At 53.1% G+C, this 15,836-nt stretch overlaps 2 protein-coding genes across 2 annotated transcripts; both read left to right on the top strand.

Moving 5' to 3' along the window:
• Window positions 1-990, top strand: LOC102448707 (olfactory receptor 14A16-like). The gene has a single exon (XM_006117219.2). The coding sequence runs from the start codon at window positions 19-21 to the stop codon at window positions 988-990; it is 972 nt and encodes a 323-aa protein (XP_006117281.2). The 5' UTR covers window positions 1-18.
• A 13,247-nt stretch (window positions 991-14,237) lies between these two features.
• Window positions 14,238-15,194, top strand: LOC102448951 (olfactory receptor 14A16-like). The gene has a single exon (XM_014570544.2). It carries the CDS (start codon window positions 14,238-14,240, stop codon window positions 15,192-15,194), a length of 957 nt encoding a protein of 318 aa, XP_014426030.2.
• Window positions 15,195-15,836: the final 642 nt, after the last annotated feature.

Raw genomic sequence — 15,836 nt, 5'->3', positions numbered from 1 at the left:
CCGCAGCCCTCACAGAACATGCTGAGGAAGAAAATGTCCAACCAAACCAACGTGACTGAGTTCTTTCTCCGGGGCTTCTCTGATGTCCGGGAGCTGCAGATTTTGCACTTTGTGTTATTTCTAGTGATATATCTGGTGGGTTTGGTGGGGAACCTTCTCATCATCACAGTCGTAGCCCTTGACCACCGTCTGCACACCCCTATGTACTTCTTCCTGGGGAACCTGTCCATCCTGGACCTCAGCTCCATCTCTGTCATCATCCCCAAATCCATGGCCAACTCCCTCCTGGATACCAGGTCGATTTCCTACCCTGCCTGTGTCACACAAATGTTTTTATTCATGTTCTTTGATACAGCTGGTCTTGGCATCCTGACCACCATGGCCTATGACCGGTACGTGGCCATCTGCCACCCACTGCACTATGAGCAGGTGATGAACCGGAGAGTCTGTGTCCACATGGCTGCCAGTGCCTGGGTCAGTAGTTTGCTCTACTCTGCCCTGCACACTGGGAACACCTTTGCTGTCTCCTTCTGTGGTGGCCACATGGTGGATCAGTTCTTCTGTGACGTCCCCCAGCTGCTCAAACTGGCCTGCCCGGACTCCGACCAGGGTGAAAACGGGGTTATTGTCTTTAGTGCCTGCTTAGTCTTAAGCTGCTTTGTTTTCATCATTGTGTCGTACGTTCAGATCTTCAGAGCGGTGCTGAGAATCCCCTCGGAGCAGGGCCGGCACAAAGCCTTCTCCACCTGCCTCCCCCACCTCACTGTGGTCTCCTTGTTTATTTTAACTGGTGCCTTTGCCTACCTGAAACCCACCTCCAGCTCCACATCCCTCCTGGACCTCGTGCTGGACGTTTTCTATTCTGTGGTGCCTCCCGTGCTGAACCCCGTCATCTACAGCATGAGGAACAAGGAGATCAAAGCTGCCCTGTGGAAATTGACTGGGTGGAGATTATCCATGGCACAGAAAATGTCCCTCTTACGCCTCTGATTTTAATTTCATCCTGTGTTTCTTTTTGAATACATGAAATGATGAGAGTAATGTCTGCATGAGAGCAGGGTTTGCCATTTTGTTATGCACAAAGGTGTATTTTCAGTGGCAAAATGGAAACAATAATCAAGTCAAAGGAGCAACTGTAAATTTATACCACTGTAAATAATATCAAAATCTATCTATCTATCTATCTATCTATCTATCTATCTATCTATCTATCTATCTATCTATCTATCTATCTATCTATCTATCTATCTATCCGCACACACCCTATGTGTCTGTCTATCTATCTATCTACTTCAGGATACTATAATGCATCCCAATCCCATGCTATCTGAGAACGTTGGATAGAAAATCAGTATCCATAACAAAGTCTTAGTGGACCTCCTGGATCTTGAAGTAAAGAAATGCAGCACCTGTGCCGTAGCCATTCGTTTTTTGCTTCTGCTTCATATTTCAGTGGGTATTTTTTTTAAATGAGTAGGCTGGTGGGTGGGTTTGTTGCCTCCATCCGTGTGTTTCCAAGGTGGGGTGTCTGGGGAGACGGTCAGTGTTCACTCTGGCAGAATGGTAGGTATTTTGTCCTCTTCAGACGTGCACAGGTTACTCTCAGGTAACACAAACAAACCTGGCCCTAAGATACAACCGGGTTTGCTCCAATTGCACTGACAGGATCTATATCAAGAATTCTTTAATCTAAACTCCATATCTGAAAAAGTGGGTTGTGCCCACAAAAGCTGCCATCTGCAGGAGGGTCCCGACTTGTGACATGATTGGTTTTTGAGGAAGCGTCGCAAATCGGGGGTGTTGTAACTTGAACCCGCATTGATGGTAGGTGCCGTGCACCATTGTAAATACGGGCTGAGGACATAAATCAGGAGTTTCTGGCTAGTTCCGCACTTACAAAAATATGTGTTAAGTGCAGGGGGTCGGAACTCGAGCCATCGCTTCTTGAGGGCCACTTGAACAGTTTTTGTTAGTGCTGCAGGACTATTCACTGTTTTGTGAGTTTTTTCAACCTGATCCCAGGCCCGTCCCACTGTCCTCGCACAACCAAATCAAATTTGGGAGGCAGCTTCCTCTTCTCCTAGCTGAAAGCAAGGTCGGGGTGGGGTTGTGCCAGGCCAATGAGAAGTGCCTGCAATGGGATTGGTTTCCATCACATTGGAAAAGCAGGGGGCTGACCAGAGGGACAGCGATACTGCAGAGAGGGCACAGGGACTGGCCACACCAGCAAGAGACTGTCCAACTGGGGATCAAGCTTTCCACGTTGCCAGACACTAGACCAAACAAGTGGACCAAGCAGTGCTGGAGTGCGGGGGGAGCACCCCACCCATTGGTCCTCCTGGAAACCCTGCATACTGCCCTTACCACCATAGCCTCTCTCCCCAGGAGACCCTCAGGCCAGGAACCAGACCTCAGCCCCATCTCCCTTGAGGCCCTCCCCCAAAGAGAGGCTGGGAACTGTGGTTCACCTTCCCTGACCTTGCTTTGAGTTAGGGCAAGAGGAAGCTGCATCCCAAATGTGGTTTGGTTGTGCCTGGACGATGGGGTGTGCCTGGAAAGGGAGGGGGTTGATAGCTGGGATAGTTATACTGCCGAATGATCACAGCGGGACAGGGGACGAGAGGCTCAGGGCAGTGGGCTGAGAGGTGGGGGGGATCAGGACAGGAGTGTGGGGGGGTTAAGGGCAGGGGGCTTGGAGGTGTGCTGGGGCTGAGGGCAGGGGCTGGCAGGCTGGGATATTGGGGGTCTTACTAGGATCACATGTGGCAACGAGGCTGGCACTGCTCTGGCAGCTGTTCCTCGCGGAGGGGCAGGGCTGTACGGACCAGCCTTTTCCTCTGGCTTCTCCCGGGGTGGGGTTTGGAGCTGCACTGCACTGCACTGCTCGTGGCGCACCCTGTGGGGTCACAGTGGAGGGGTCAACACTGCCCGGGGGAGACAGCACCAAGGCCGTGTCACTGTGACCCCTGGAAGGAGCTTCCTCCAGAGCAGCACAACCCTCAATGCCATGGTCAGCCGTGATAAGTCCCCCCAAACCTCTCATCCCCACTTGATACCCCTGCCTTGAGCCCTGCACCCCATCCCCCGGCCTGAGCCCTGCACCCCATCCCCCGCCCTGAGCCCTGCACCCCATCCTCTGCCCTGAGCCCTGTACCCCATCCCCCGCCCTGAGCCCTGTACCCCATCCCCCACCCTGAGCCCTGCACCGCATCCCCCGCCCTGAGCCCTGCACCCTGCACCCCACCCCCCGCCCTGAGCCCTGCACCTCCTGGGCTCACTCACACCCTCCAGTCTCCTCCTTAAGCCCCGCCACATACTAGCCCCCAGCCCTGCCTCCTGCCCTTGCTGTGCCCTCCAAAAAGCCTTCCCTGATTCCTCTACCCCATCCTGAATCTTGCACCCTCCCAGGCCTTTATTTTGACTCCTGCACCCTCCACTCCCGGCTCTAAGCACCCCACACTCTGCCCTGAGCCCCCACCCCCCAACTTCCACTATCTGCCCGACTCCTGCACCCCCCCCACTCCGTCATTTAAATAAAGCATGTTCATGTTCCTGTTAATTAAGCAACAAGAACATTACCAAAGTTAAGGATCCAAACAACTCCAAGCACATCTGCCAATGGATCGTGAATACACGCACATCCATATTAACCCAATCATTTAAAATAGAACTCAACTAGCCCCTTTCTAATCCTTCATTGCTGGGGAAAGGAAAACCTCCCATCTCTCAGAGAGATCTTGGGGTATGTCTACATTACCACCCTAGTGGTTAATGTAGTCAATCGAAGTTAAATATCCCGGGCTTCATTTGCATCTTGCTGGGCGCCGCCATTTTTAAATCCCCGGTAGTTCGGACTCCGTACCCGCGGCTACATGCGGCACAGAGTAGGTAGTTCGAATTAGGCTTTCTAATTCGAACTACCATTACACCTCGTTTCGAATGGTAGTTCGAATGGAACTAGACTGAGGTGTGTGAGGAGCACATTCTGCTCTCATTTACATGGGTCTAATTCTAAGTTAAGCCATTTAAATTCAGTGGAGCTAGTCCACATTGAATAAAGAATCTGGGGCTACAATCACAAACACCAAAGGTGTCCTTTTCCTGGACATTAATCTCCACCCCATCAGTTTCTTCAGGGCAGTTTTGATCTCCTTGTTCCTCAGGCTGTAGATGACCGGATTCAGCGTGGGAGGCACCACGGCGTAGAGAACACCCATGACTAGATCCAGATTGGATGCTGAGCTGGAGATGGGTTTCAGGTAGGCACAAAAGGCCGTCAAAAGTAACAAGGAGACCACAGCGAGGTGGGGGAGGCAGGTGGAGAAGGCTTTGTGCCGGCCCTGCTCCGAGGGGATTCTCAGCACCGCTCTGAAGATTTGAACATAAGACAAAAGTATGAAAACAAAGCAATTCAAACCTAAAAGCACACTAAAGCAAATAAGCACAACTTCACTGGGATAGGAGTCGGAGCAGGCCAGCTTGAGGAGCTGGGGGATTTCACAGAAGAACTGGTCGGTGACCTTGGACTGGCAGAAGGGTAACTGGAAGGTGTTCCCGGTGTGCAGGGCAGAGTAGACAATACCAGCAAGCCAGGCACTGGAGGCCTTGTGGACACAAGCTCTCCTGTTCATCACTCTCTCGTAGTGCAGGGGCTGGCAGATGGCGACGTGTCGGTCGTAGGCCATGACAGTCAGTAAGAAAAGATCAGCTGAAGTGAAGATTAAAAAGAGAAAGACTTGGGCAACAGGAAGGGTAGGAAATTAACCTGGTGTCGAGGAGGGAATTGACCATGGATTTGGGGATGGTGACAGAGATGGAGCTGAGGTCTAGGACAGATATGTTCACCAGGAAGAAGTACATAGAGTTGTGCAGTGGGTGGTCGAGGACAATGGCTGAGATGATGAGTAGGGTCCCCACCAGGGCTGCCAGGTAAATCAGTAGAAATACTACAACATGCAAAATCTGCAGCTCCCAGACGTCAGGGAATCCCAGGAGAAGGAACACCGTCACGGTGCTTCCGTTGGACATTTTCATTTTCAGCACATCTTCTGATGGCTGCAGAGGGAAGGACACAGACAGGGTGGGGATTAGAGTACCCTGCTGCATCCGTCTGTCCCATCTAACGATCGGGCTCAAGATGGGGCTGGATAAAATGCAGAGTGGAGGATGGAGCAAAGCGCAATCCCAACGCAACTGCTTTGGATCATCTCAGCTCATCCCCAACAAAGCCCGGCTCTAATCCCTCCAGCGCATCATTGACAATCTGCAACCTGACCTGGAAAACCATCTCCCCCTCTCATGGGCCTTGGGGACAGGCCAGTCCTCACCTGCAGACACTCCCAAGCCTGAAGCAAATTCTGTCCAGCAACCATACAGCACACCCCAGACATAATCACAGGACCTCACACATCAGCTACCACCTCCAGGGCTCAGACAACCGCACATCCGCAAATGTGATCCATGCCAGCAATGCCCCTCGGTCGTGTGCATTGGCCAAACCAGTCTCTGCGACAAAGAAGACATGGACACACGTCAGACATCAGAAATAGTAATGCACATAAACAGGTAGGAGAACATTTTAACCTGCCTGGGCACTCAATCCTACATTTAAAAGTAGCCAGACTGAGTTAGACCTAGAATCCATCCAAGCTAGTGTCTTCTCTACCCACTATGGCCAACACCAGATACCCCAGAGAGAGGGAACAAAACAGATAATCCTCATGTGATCCCTCAGGGTATGTCTACACTACAAAGTTAATTCGAACTAACAGACGTTAGTTTGAATTAACTTTGATAGGCGCTACACTAGTGCTCCGCTAGTTCGAACTTAATTCGAACTAGCGGAGCGCTTAATTCAAACTAGGTAAACCTCATTGTACGAGGACTAAGCCTAGTTCGAATTAACTAGTTCGAATTAAGGGCTGTGTAGCCACTTAATTCGAACTAGTGGGAGGCTAGCCCTCCCCAGCTTGCCCTGGTGGCCACTCTGGGCACCACCAGGGAAACTCGTCTGCCCCCCTCCTGGCCCTGGAGCCCTTAAAGGCTATGGTGACCGTGCCAGGTGCAGGCCTGCCAGCACCCAGCCAGCAGACCCTATACCAGGCACGGATCGAGCCAGCCACCCGCTGCCACCCAGCCCTCCCCCTCTTCCCGGGACGGGGCTGGCGGCTTCCAGGAGCCTGCCCGGATCCGCAAGAGGCGGGCGCCCGCCTGGTCTAGTGCGGTGATCGTGGACCTCATCCACGACCTCCACACTAGGCACAGGAAAGTGGCCGTCTAGAGCAGGATAGCTGCCAGCCTGGCCACCCAGGAGCAGGTTTGCATGAAAATCAAGGTGGTTCAGTGAGACGCCCGACCCTGAGCCCTGAGCTTACAATGGCCGTCCTGGGTCAGACCAAAGGTCCATCTAGCCCAGTAGCCTGTCTGTCGACAGCGGCCAACACTAGGGACCCTGGAGGGGATGGACCGAAGACAGTGACCAAGCCATTTGTCTCGTGCCATCCCTCTCCAGCCTTCCACAAACTTTGGGCAGGGACACCACTCCTACCCTCTGGCTAATAGCACTCCATGGACCCAACCTCCATGACTTGATCTCAGTTCCCTTTAAACTCTGTTCTAGTTCTAGCCTTCACAGCCTCCTGCAGCAAGGAGTTCCACAGGTTAACTATTTGCTTTGTGAAGAACAACTTTCTGTGACTAGTTTGAAGCCTGCTACCCATTCCTTTCCTTCGGTGTCCTCTAGTCCTTCTTTATGGGAACTAATGAAGAACTTTTCTGTATGCACCCTCTCCACCCAACTCCTGCTTTTAGAGACCTCTATCCTGTCCCCCCTCCGTCTCCTCTTTTCTAAGCTGAGAAGTCCCAGTCTCTTTAGCCTCTCTTCATATGGGACCTGTTCCCAACCCCTGATCATTTTAGTTGCCCTCCCCTCTCCCAGCTCCTCTCTTCCCCTCTCCCACCTCCTTTTCCCAGTCTCCCCCAGTTTTGTTCAATAAAGACAGATTCCATTTTTGGACACAATTGTCCTTTATTTTGTACATCAAGAAAAGGGGCTAGGGAAGGGTAAGTGGAAGGAGGTGAGGGAGGAATGGGGCACGAGCCCCCGATGGGGAGGACTGGGCTGGCTCTGCGGGCTTCTGGGGGTGGAAGCTCTCCTGCAGCCCCTCAATTGCCCCCCTCTCCCCAGATGGCAGCCTGCTGCAAGTGCAGCCGGTCTGATGGCCAAGTGCTGTGATGTGCCCAGTGTGGGCACTCCGGGCACTCCAAGCCAGGACTGGTTTTCAAGCGGGGCACCTACGAGAACTGTCTGTCCAGGGTGGGGGTCGGGACCCTTTAAGCACAGCCCTCGGCTAGCCTGAGACAGCATCTCCACGCTCTAAGTCCTCCTCTGATGCCCTGCCGGCACTGCTTCCGGCCATCCTTAAGCCCTGTTCAGGGTCCACTTAATGTGGACATGCTAGTTCGAATTAGCAAAACGCTAATTCGAACTAGCTTTTAGTTCTAGACGCGTTAGTTCGAATTAGCTTAGTTCGAATTAACTAATTCGGACTAAGTTAGTTCGAATTAGCACTGTAATGTAGACATACCCTTTTTTTCTTTCTTTCTTTCTTTTTTCTCCACCCCCTGCCCTGATTCCTACACCCATTACCTCCTACCCTAAGACCCCTGTACACTCAAGCTTCTGCCCTAACCCCTATGCTTACCTCACATCTCCACCTCCCTGCCTTGAGGTTCCCGAGCAACACCTGGTAAATCTTCTAGTAATAATAGAAAGTGAACACTGCACACGTCGTATTCTGGGTGCTCATGGAATTCCCTCTACTTGAAAATGTAGAAGAAACTTCCAAATATTTAGGATTTATTGAAATTGGCGTTGTCTTCTTGGTTAGTGCTGTGAATAAAACAGCAAGGTTTTTTTAAAATCTACTTAGTTTGTTTTGCATGAATCCCTTGACAGCAATATTTTGGACTAGATCACTTGTGTTTGCAAGGGGTGTTCTCTTCTCCAAACAAAAGAAAAACTCCCCATTTCTGATATAGAATGGGGAGGGGACAGCTGGTTTCCTAAAGCAGGCCAACTAACCCATTCAGTCTGTTGCAGTTATTCATTTTTCTAATTTGCATGGGATAGAAATGTCCAGGACAATTTCTGACCGGAGCTATATGGAGGAAGAAAAGGAGGAAGTGTTCATGGACTCAGCCCTGGGCGGGAGCGTGAGCTTTTATGCAGCCAGATTCTTCCTGTCTAGACTCAGAGCTCCAAAGCTCCAGGGAAGTGACCTTGCAAACTTCCTCTCCCTGGCCCACAGTTGTGTAACTTTTATCCTGTGGCTCAGGTCCACATGTGGCAGATCCAGGGTCAATATGCCTGGATTCCTGATGGGGCAAAGGATGTGGTGAGGGTTGGGGAAGGGGGGAAGGGCAGGACCGCATTGTGAGACCAGGGGATGTCGGTGCTGAGGTAAGGGGGTTGGGTGAGGGATGTTAGATGTTGGTGAATTGAATAGTCGAGTCACCTCATTAATTCTGATTGGTTAGTTGTCTATTCTTAGTGCCCGGGGGCGGGGCCGGCAGTCAGTGCCCTCCAGCCTCATGCCCGAGGAGCCCCCTACGCGTGGCTGCCTCTTCCTTGTGGTGCCAGGCAGGAGCTTGTCTGGGAGAGGAGCCAGTTGAAAAACCCGCTCCCCTCTCAGACTGGCTGCCTCTCGCCCTGTGTTGCTGCCTCTGATAAAGAGGCAGCATTCTGAGGTGGCAGCAGCCCCTGTCTGAGCTCCCGGACCCAGCACAAGTTGGACGTGAGCTGGGCTGTCGGCCTAGAGCCACAAGCAGGGGTATGTCCTGGACCCAGCGCAAGCTGGGAGTTAGCCGAGCTCTGGCCAGCCTGCTAAACAATGCCCTGGTCGCTTATCGGTTAATTGGTTAATCGACTGCGCTACCACATCCCTAGATTGAGTGTGAGGCGCTGAGGGCAGGGGGTTGGGTGTGGTTGGGGGGACGTACAGGGGTGGGGGTAGATTGGGGCAGGGTTCAGAGCAGTGAGTGGAGGGGCCAAGGGGTAGAGGAATTAGGGCAGGGGGACCAGGGCTGGGGGGGTGGGAGTGCTTGGGGGTGGTGAGGCCTGTGGTTGGGATGGAGGAGCCAGGGCAGAGGTTGGGTGGTATAGGTCTCAGGGCAGGGGCTGTGGGGCCCAGAGCAGGGAGATCAGTGCAGGGGGCTGGAAGGTCTGGAGGGGGCCGACTGGGGCCTGGCGCAGTGTGGAAGCTGCAGTTGGTCCATGAGGGGAGGTTGTGCCTGGCCCTGGCCCTGTCCAGGTGCTGTTGGCCTGTTTCCTGAGCCCAGACTATGAGGGGCTGAGGGCAGAAGGAGGGCTGTGCAGAGCACCCCTGTACATACCAGGCTTAGCTGCTGGGCGGATCACCTTTCCCAGCCTGTACTTAGGATGGGGTGAGGAGCTATGGGGTTGGGCCCATCTGCTATCCCTAGCCCCAGTGTCACTGGTGGGGGCAGGGCGAGAGCCAGGGTTGGGACACATTCCCTGATCCTGGAGCTGGGGTTGAGCCACCTGACTTAGGGGGCTGGGCTTGGGGCTGGGCTGGGGCCTGGGAGATTGCAGGGGAGGGGGCACTTACCTGCTCTTCCTGCTGCTGCTCCCTCAGGGGTCGCTCTGCAGTTTTGCTCTCCCCTGCTCTCACTGCCCCCAGCAGTGCGTCTGCAGCCTGGTGCGCTCGTCTCTGTGCCCCTCCCATTCCATGCTCTGGAAACCCATTCCATTCCAGGCATCTCCCCATGTCCAGCTGCAACCAAACCCCGCCCTAGGGGGTGGGAGAGAACTCCTGGCGGCTGGTCCAGAGCTCACCTTCCTTCGTGTCTTTTACACCAAGGCCCTGATGCAGCCAAGCAATTCAGCCTGGCCTGAGCTGCCCACCACTGAAGATTAAGCTGAGAGCTAGCTCTGATTTGGTGTCAGACCCCAGCACCGAATGAGTTTTTCCTCCTCCTGCTAAAATAAATAGCAGGATTTGGTGCACTAGGACCTAGTCACCCTGGCTGGGGACTGGTTCAGGAACACCAGATCGGAGTGGTCTCATGGCTGCCATCACTGATGCATCAGCCCTACTCTGGGCTTCTAACCGCCTCTGGTGGGGTCTGTTCCTGCCATGCAGTGCTGGTTGCTATAGGCAGGCCTTGCCTCTGGCTGCTCTGGAGAGATGCTTCCAGCATCCCCTCTGATCCAGGGACACCCTTGGAGGCCCCGCTGGAACCTCCTGACTCACTCTTCTACTCTTTATCGTTGGATCTTGAATCACAGGCCTCAAATGGGAGTCCCAGTCACATCTCTGTGGCCTTCAAGCCCCACATCTGCTACCTCACCTCAGGGTTCCAGATTCCATGGAACTGGGTGGCTGGAGTCCTTGAGTCCATGGGTCTGGGGCAGCCCGGCCCTACAGACTGTCCTGGGCCAGGAAACAGAGGGAAGCCGGAAGCCCAGGCTAACTGGTTCCTTGGAATGGCCACGAGACCTTCTCCAACGTGGAGCAAGAGTAGGGGCTGGAAACAATGTCAGGTCCCTGCAGGAGGACGGAGGCTGGTTTCTCAGCACAGGACTCTTGGGGAACCACACAAGCCTGGGTGGGCAGAGATCTGTGCACTGGAGTGGAGTTTGCTGAGCAACCCCACATCCTCCTGAGTGGAGCCGTCATTTCGAATTAGCCCCTCTCCAAGGGCTGGAGTTGGATTCTCCAACAGGCCACCATCTAAGAGGATACCCACTTTGAGTAACCTTCAGTGAGGCCCTCAGGTGGCTGCCCCAGGATCGGAGGCGGCAGAGGTGGCTGCTTGCGACTTAATACACGGACATTTTAACCGGGCCAGGGTCCAAGCAACGGGCTTCAAACCAGAACTAAGCCCCACCGATTCATAGAATCATAGGGCTGGAAGAGACCTCAAGTCCAGCCCCCTGCCCAAGGACCAATCCCATCTTCATGTCAGCAGTGGGGAGGAACCTATGGCCCACGGGCCGCATACAGTTCATCAGGGTTACTCAGCGAAGGGCTGCCTGAGGGCTGGTTTCGCTGAGTGTCCACAGGCACGTCCCAGACATCCGTTACCTCCCAGACATCAGAGGTCCCCCTTTCCAGGCCAATGGGAGCAGGAGAAATTGTTACAGGCCTGGCCGCTGTTTCCTGCAGCTCCCATTGGCCAGGAATGACACACAATGACCCCGGGGAGCAGAAGGGCTCTCTGCCTGCAGACGTCCAGGAAAAAAACCCACCCGGAGTCTAGCCCTGAACCGCATGCGGCCGGCGCCTCGGTGGATCCCCACCACTGGTCAGGTGAAGGGCGACTGTTTTGGACCATCCCTGTGATGTGGCTCCATGGTCTACATGAGACCCAGGCATTGTGAGAACCATCGCCCTGCTCCCAGACAGCCTGCACCTCCAGGCCGGATGCTGGGCCCTGGGCAGGCCCCACACGGACAGGGGGGTGGTTGACTGAGGAAGCCATTGGAGTTTCAGTTGGTGATCACACCCTACCCCATTCCACACCCCTACAGCGCTGTCTCATCACACCCTACCCCATTCCACACCCCTACAGCGCTGTCACATCACACCCTACCCCATTCCACACCCCTACAGCGCTGTCTCATCACACCCTACCCCATTCCACACCCCTACAGCGCTGTCTCATCACACCCTACCCCATTCCACACCCCTACAGCGCTGTCTCATCACACCCTACCCCATTCCACACCCCTACAGCGCTGTCTCATCACACCCCCATTCCCACATCAACAACGCCCACTCTGACAGGTCAGCCTCTCCACGGGGGGGGGGGGGGGTCAATCGATCGTGTCTGCACGGACATCAAAGCAGCCTGCCGTTGGCTGGCACGAGCAGCCCTGGCCATTCTGTGACCAGGAGAACTGGGTCATTCTACACCAGCCCCAGCAGGACCCTTCCACTGTCCAGTCTGGGGCCTGGCACCTCCCAGTGAGGCACCTCACAAACCCAGGGATGGCAGAGCCGTGGGCCCCTCATGTGGTTGCATCATGTGGTGGGTGCAACGCAGGACCAGACAGTCTCTGCTTCCACGGCGCCCGTGATGGGGCATTAACGAAGGGCCCAGCTGGCTGAGCTCTGAGCTACCGTACGGCACGTATCACTGCTGAGAGCAGGGCTGGGTCCAGGAATCACTTGGCCAAGCCTGGTTTGAGCCCAGGGGTCTGGCAGGGAGGCTCCGGGGTGGAGCTGTTCCTCTCTGAGGCCAGCGGCACGTGGGCGGGACAGGTGGCTTTGGAGGTGGGATCAGAGCTGGGCACAAAGCCCTGGAGACCAGATTGAGGATCTTAGCCCCAGAGCAGGGACTGTTGGGCGGGCACTGCATCTGATGCCTCAACAAGCAGGGAGCAGCTCCAGGGCTAGGAGGGGCTTCCAGACCCATTTAGCCCCCAGACTCCCAGCCAAGCCAAGCCAAGGAGAGGAGAGAAGCCGGGAGCGCCAGTCTGGGGAGAGACCCAGCCACTGTGGCCAGCCAGCTACGGAGCAGGGAAACAGCCCTGGATAACACAGGAAAGGGGACGTGAGAGCCATCAGCGAGAAACGGTTGGGCACACAGAGCTACCCAGTAATTGCCAGCACCTGAGGATCAAACTCATCAAACGTTGGGGGAAATTATCCACAGAACTACCGGTACGTTTGCTGCTGGAAGTAAATCAGTTGGCGTGTGGATGTGCGGGGTGGGGATTAGATGATCAACATGAAAGGCAATTGGAACTCTTTACGACTTCCGATAAGAAAGCACCAAACGAGGTCCAGCCAGCTCAATTGGGTCTTTACTGAAATGGGAAAATATCGTGTTTGTCAGTACTGTCTAAATTTGGGTGGTTTGGCAACAGAGAATCAAACATTTTCTGGTGGAAACAGAAAACGTCCAATAAAAATTCCCTCTATACAAAGGGGAAAAAAAGTCAGCAATAGATAGATAGATAGATAGATAGAGGGGGTGTATGGGGATAGATAGATAGATAGATAGATAGATAGATAGATAGATAGATAGATAGATAGATAGATAGATAGATAGATAGATAGAGGGGGTGCATGGGGATAGATAGATAGATAGATAGATAGATAGATAGATGGGTTGTGGGGGGATAGATAGATAGATAGATAGATAGATAGATAGATAGATAGATAGATAGATAGATAGATAGATAGATAGATAGATAGATAGATAGATAGATTAGATAGATAATTTACTAAACTGGTGTAATCTCGTTGCTTTTGGAGTTCTAGTGTTTTCGTTTCCTGCCCCAGTATTTCCTCTGTGGCCTGTCAGAGGTGCCAGACCCTCTGTGCTCCATGGGTGGGCTTAGGCTGTAATTTGTTCCTGTCTTTCATGCATTTGGGTCCAGATCCGCACCTGGTGTAAAGTGACTCAGTCATTCTGAGTGTAGGGAGTGATGCCAATTCACACCAGGGCGATAACGCACCCGGGAAGTCTCCGTGTCAGCGGTGATTGTAGTCCTGTTCATTCTTCAGAGCCACCAGCCAAGTGCACCGACCTTCTCTCTTTGGGTGTGTCTAAACTACATGCCTCCGTCGATGGGGGCATGTAGATTAGACAGATAGGCAAAGGGAAATGAAGCCATGATTTAAATAATCGCGGCTTCATTTACATTTACATGGCTGCTGCACTGAGCCGACAAAAAGCTAATCAACTGTTTGTCAGCTCAGTGCGCTAGTCTGGACGCTCCGCGCCGACCTGAAAGCCTTTTATCGACATCCCCCTTACGCCTCGTAGGATGAGGTTTACAGGGGATATCAATAAAAGGCTTTCATTTCGACAGGGAAGCGTCCAGACTAGCGCGCAGAGCCGACAAACAGCTGATCAGCTGTTTGTCGGCTCAGCACGGCAGCCATGTAAATGTAAATGAAGCCGCGGTTATTTAAATCGCGGCTTCATTTCCCTTTGCCAAACAAACAAATCTACATGGCTCCATCGATGGAGCCATGTAGCTTAGACGTACCCTTTGTGTCCTTCACCTACATCTCTGGTTTTCCTTCACTAAGAGTCTGGTGGCCAGCACTCCGGGGCACCTGCCCCTCCTAGTCCATGGAAGCGACAGACACTGGGCACCTTAGACAGTGGGACCAGCAGGGCTATTTTGTCTGATACGGGGCCTGACTCTGCCTGTTTTCTTCCCTCCGCAGCCTCCACACGATGTGGCGAGGAAAGAAATGTCCAACCACAGCACCATAGCTGAGTTCCTGCTCCTGGGCTTCTCTGACATCCGGGAGCTGCAGATTTTGCACTTTGTGGTGTTTCTAGTGATGTACCTGGCAGTCCTGATGGGGAATCTTCTCGTCATCTCAGCCATGGTCTTTGAGCACCGCCTGCACACCCCCATGTACTTCTTCCTTGGCAACCTGGCCGTCTTCGACCTGGGCTCCGTCTCTGTCATCATCCCCAAATCCATGGCCAACTCCCTTCGGAACACAAGAGTGATTTCGTACTCGGGATGTGTCGCCCAAGTCCTTCTGTTCATGTTTCTTTGTTCTGCTGGTCTCGGCATATTGACCGTCATGGCCTACGACCGGTACATGGCCATCTGCCACCCACTGCACTACAAGCAAGTGATGAACCGGAGAGCCTGTGTCCACATGGCTGCCAGTGCCTGGGTCAGTAGTTTGCTCTACTCTGTCCTGCACACCGGGAGCACGTTTGCCATCTCCTTCTGTGGTGGCCACATGGTGGATCAGTTCTTCTGTGACATCCCCCAGCTGCTCAAACTGGCCTGCCCTGACTCTGACAGCGGTGAAATTGGGGTTATTGTCTTTAGTGCCTGCTTAGTCTTCAGCTGCTTGGTCTTCATCATTGTGTCGTATGTTCAGATCTTCAGAGCGGTGCTGAGAATCCCCTCGGAGCAGGGGCGGCACAAAGCCTTCTCCACCTGCCTCCCCCACCTCATTCTCGTGTCATTGCAAATTTCCACTGGTGTCTTCGCCTACCTGAAACCCCCCTCCAGCTCCACATCCCACCTGGACCTCGCGGTGCTCGTTTTCTATTCCGTGGTGCCTCCCGTGCTGAACCCCGTCATCTACAGCATGAGGAACAAGGAGCTCAAAGCTGCCCTGTGGAAATTGACTGGACAGAGGTTATTGACTTCAAATAAAATGTCCCTCTTTCACATCTGATTTTAATTATCTTATTTGTGTCTTTCCCAATAAAGCAGCTGATGACGTCAATGTCTGTCTGATAACATGGTTGGCGTTCTCTTTATGCACAAAGGGGAATTTGCCCTAGCAAAAATGGAAACACCATTGAAACCCATGGAGGTACAGGAAATTTAGATCACTATGAATAATACAAGTATTTCTCTCTCTCTCTCTCTCTCTCTCTCTCTCTCTCTCTCTCTCCCCCTCCCTCCCTCCCTCCCTCCCTATATCTCAGGGTGTGTCTAGCCAACAAGGCTTAACTAGAAATAAGCTATGCAAATTGAACACTGTCAATTGTGCATCTTATTTCGAAATAGCTTATTTTGAAATTGGAAGCCTCTACACAGCACTTATTTCGAAATCGAGCACTCTTCCTCTGACTTCCCTTACTCCTCGTGCAATGAAGGTTACAAGAGTTGCAGTAAGAAGTCCTTCAGTTTGACAGGGTATGTCTACACTACAGTGCTATTTCGAATTAACTTAATTTGAAATAGTTAATTTGAATTAAGTTAAATCAAAATAATGCATCTGTGACGGGCCGAGAATGGCCCGCACTGAGAAGCCCAATGGGGGCAGGGAGAGACGGGGTCCTCCGCCGCGGCACCCGGCTGGGGGGAGGCG

The sequence above is a fragment of the Pelodiscus sinensis genome, chromosome 30 (genome assembly GCF_049634645.1).
Source record: "Pelodiscus sinensis isolate JC-2024 chromosome 30, ASM4963464v1, whole genome shotgun sequence".
Classification (NCBI taxonomy): domain Eukaryota; kingdom Metazoa; phylum Chordata; order Testudines; family Trionychidae; genus Pelodiscus; species Pelodiscus sinensis.
Note: the sequence above shows the minus strand (reverse complement) of the source record. Positions and strands in the feature narration are given on the sequence as shown.

What these genes read in the sequence shown, in the direction of transcription:
- LOC102448707 (XM_006117219.2), top strand. Translation starts at nt 19, where the DNA reads ATGCTGAGGAAGAAAATGTCCAACCAAACCAACGTGACTGAGTTCTTT.
- LOC102448951 (XM_014570544.2), top strand. Translation starts at nt 14,238, where the DNA reads ATGTCCAACCACAGCACCATAGCTGAGTTCCTGCTCCTGGGCTTCTCT.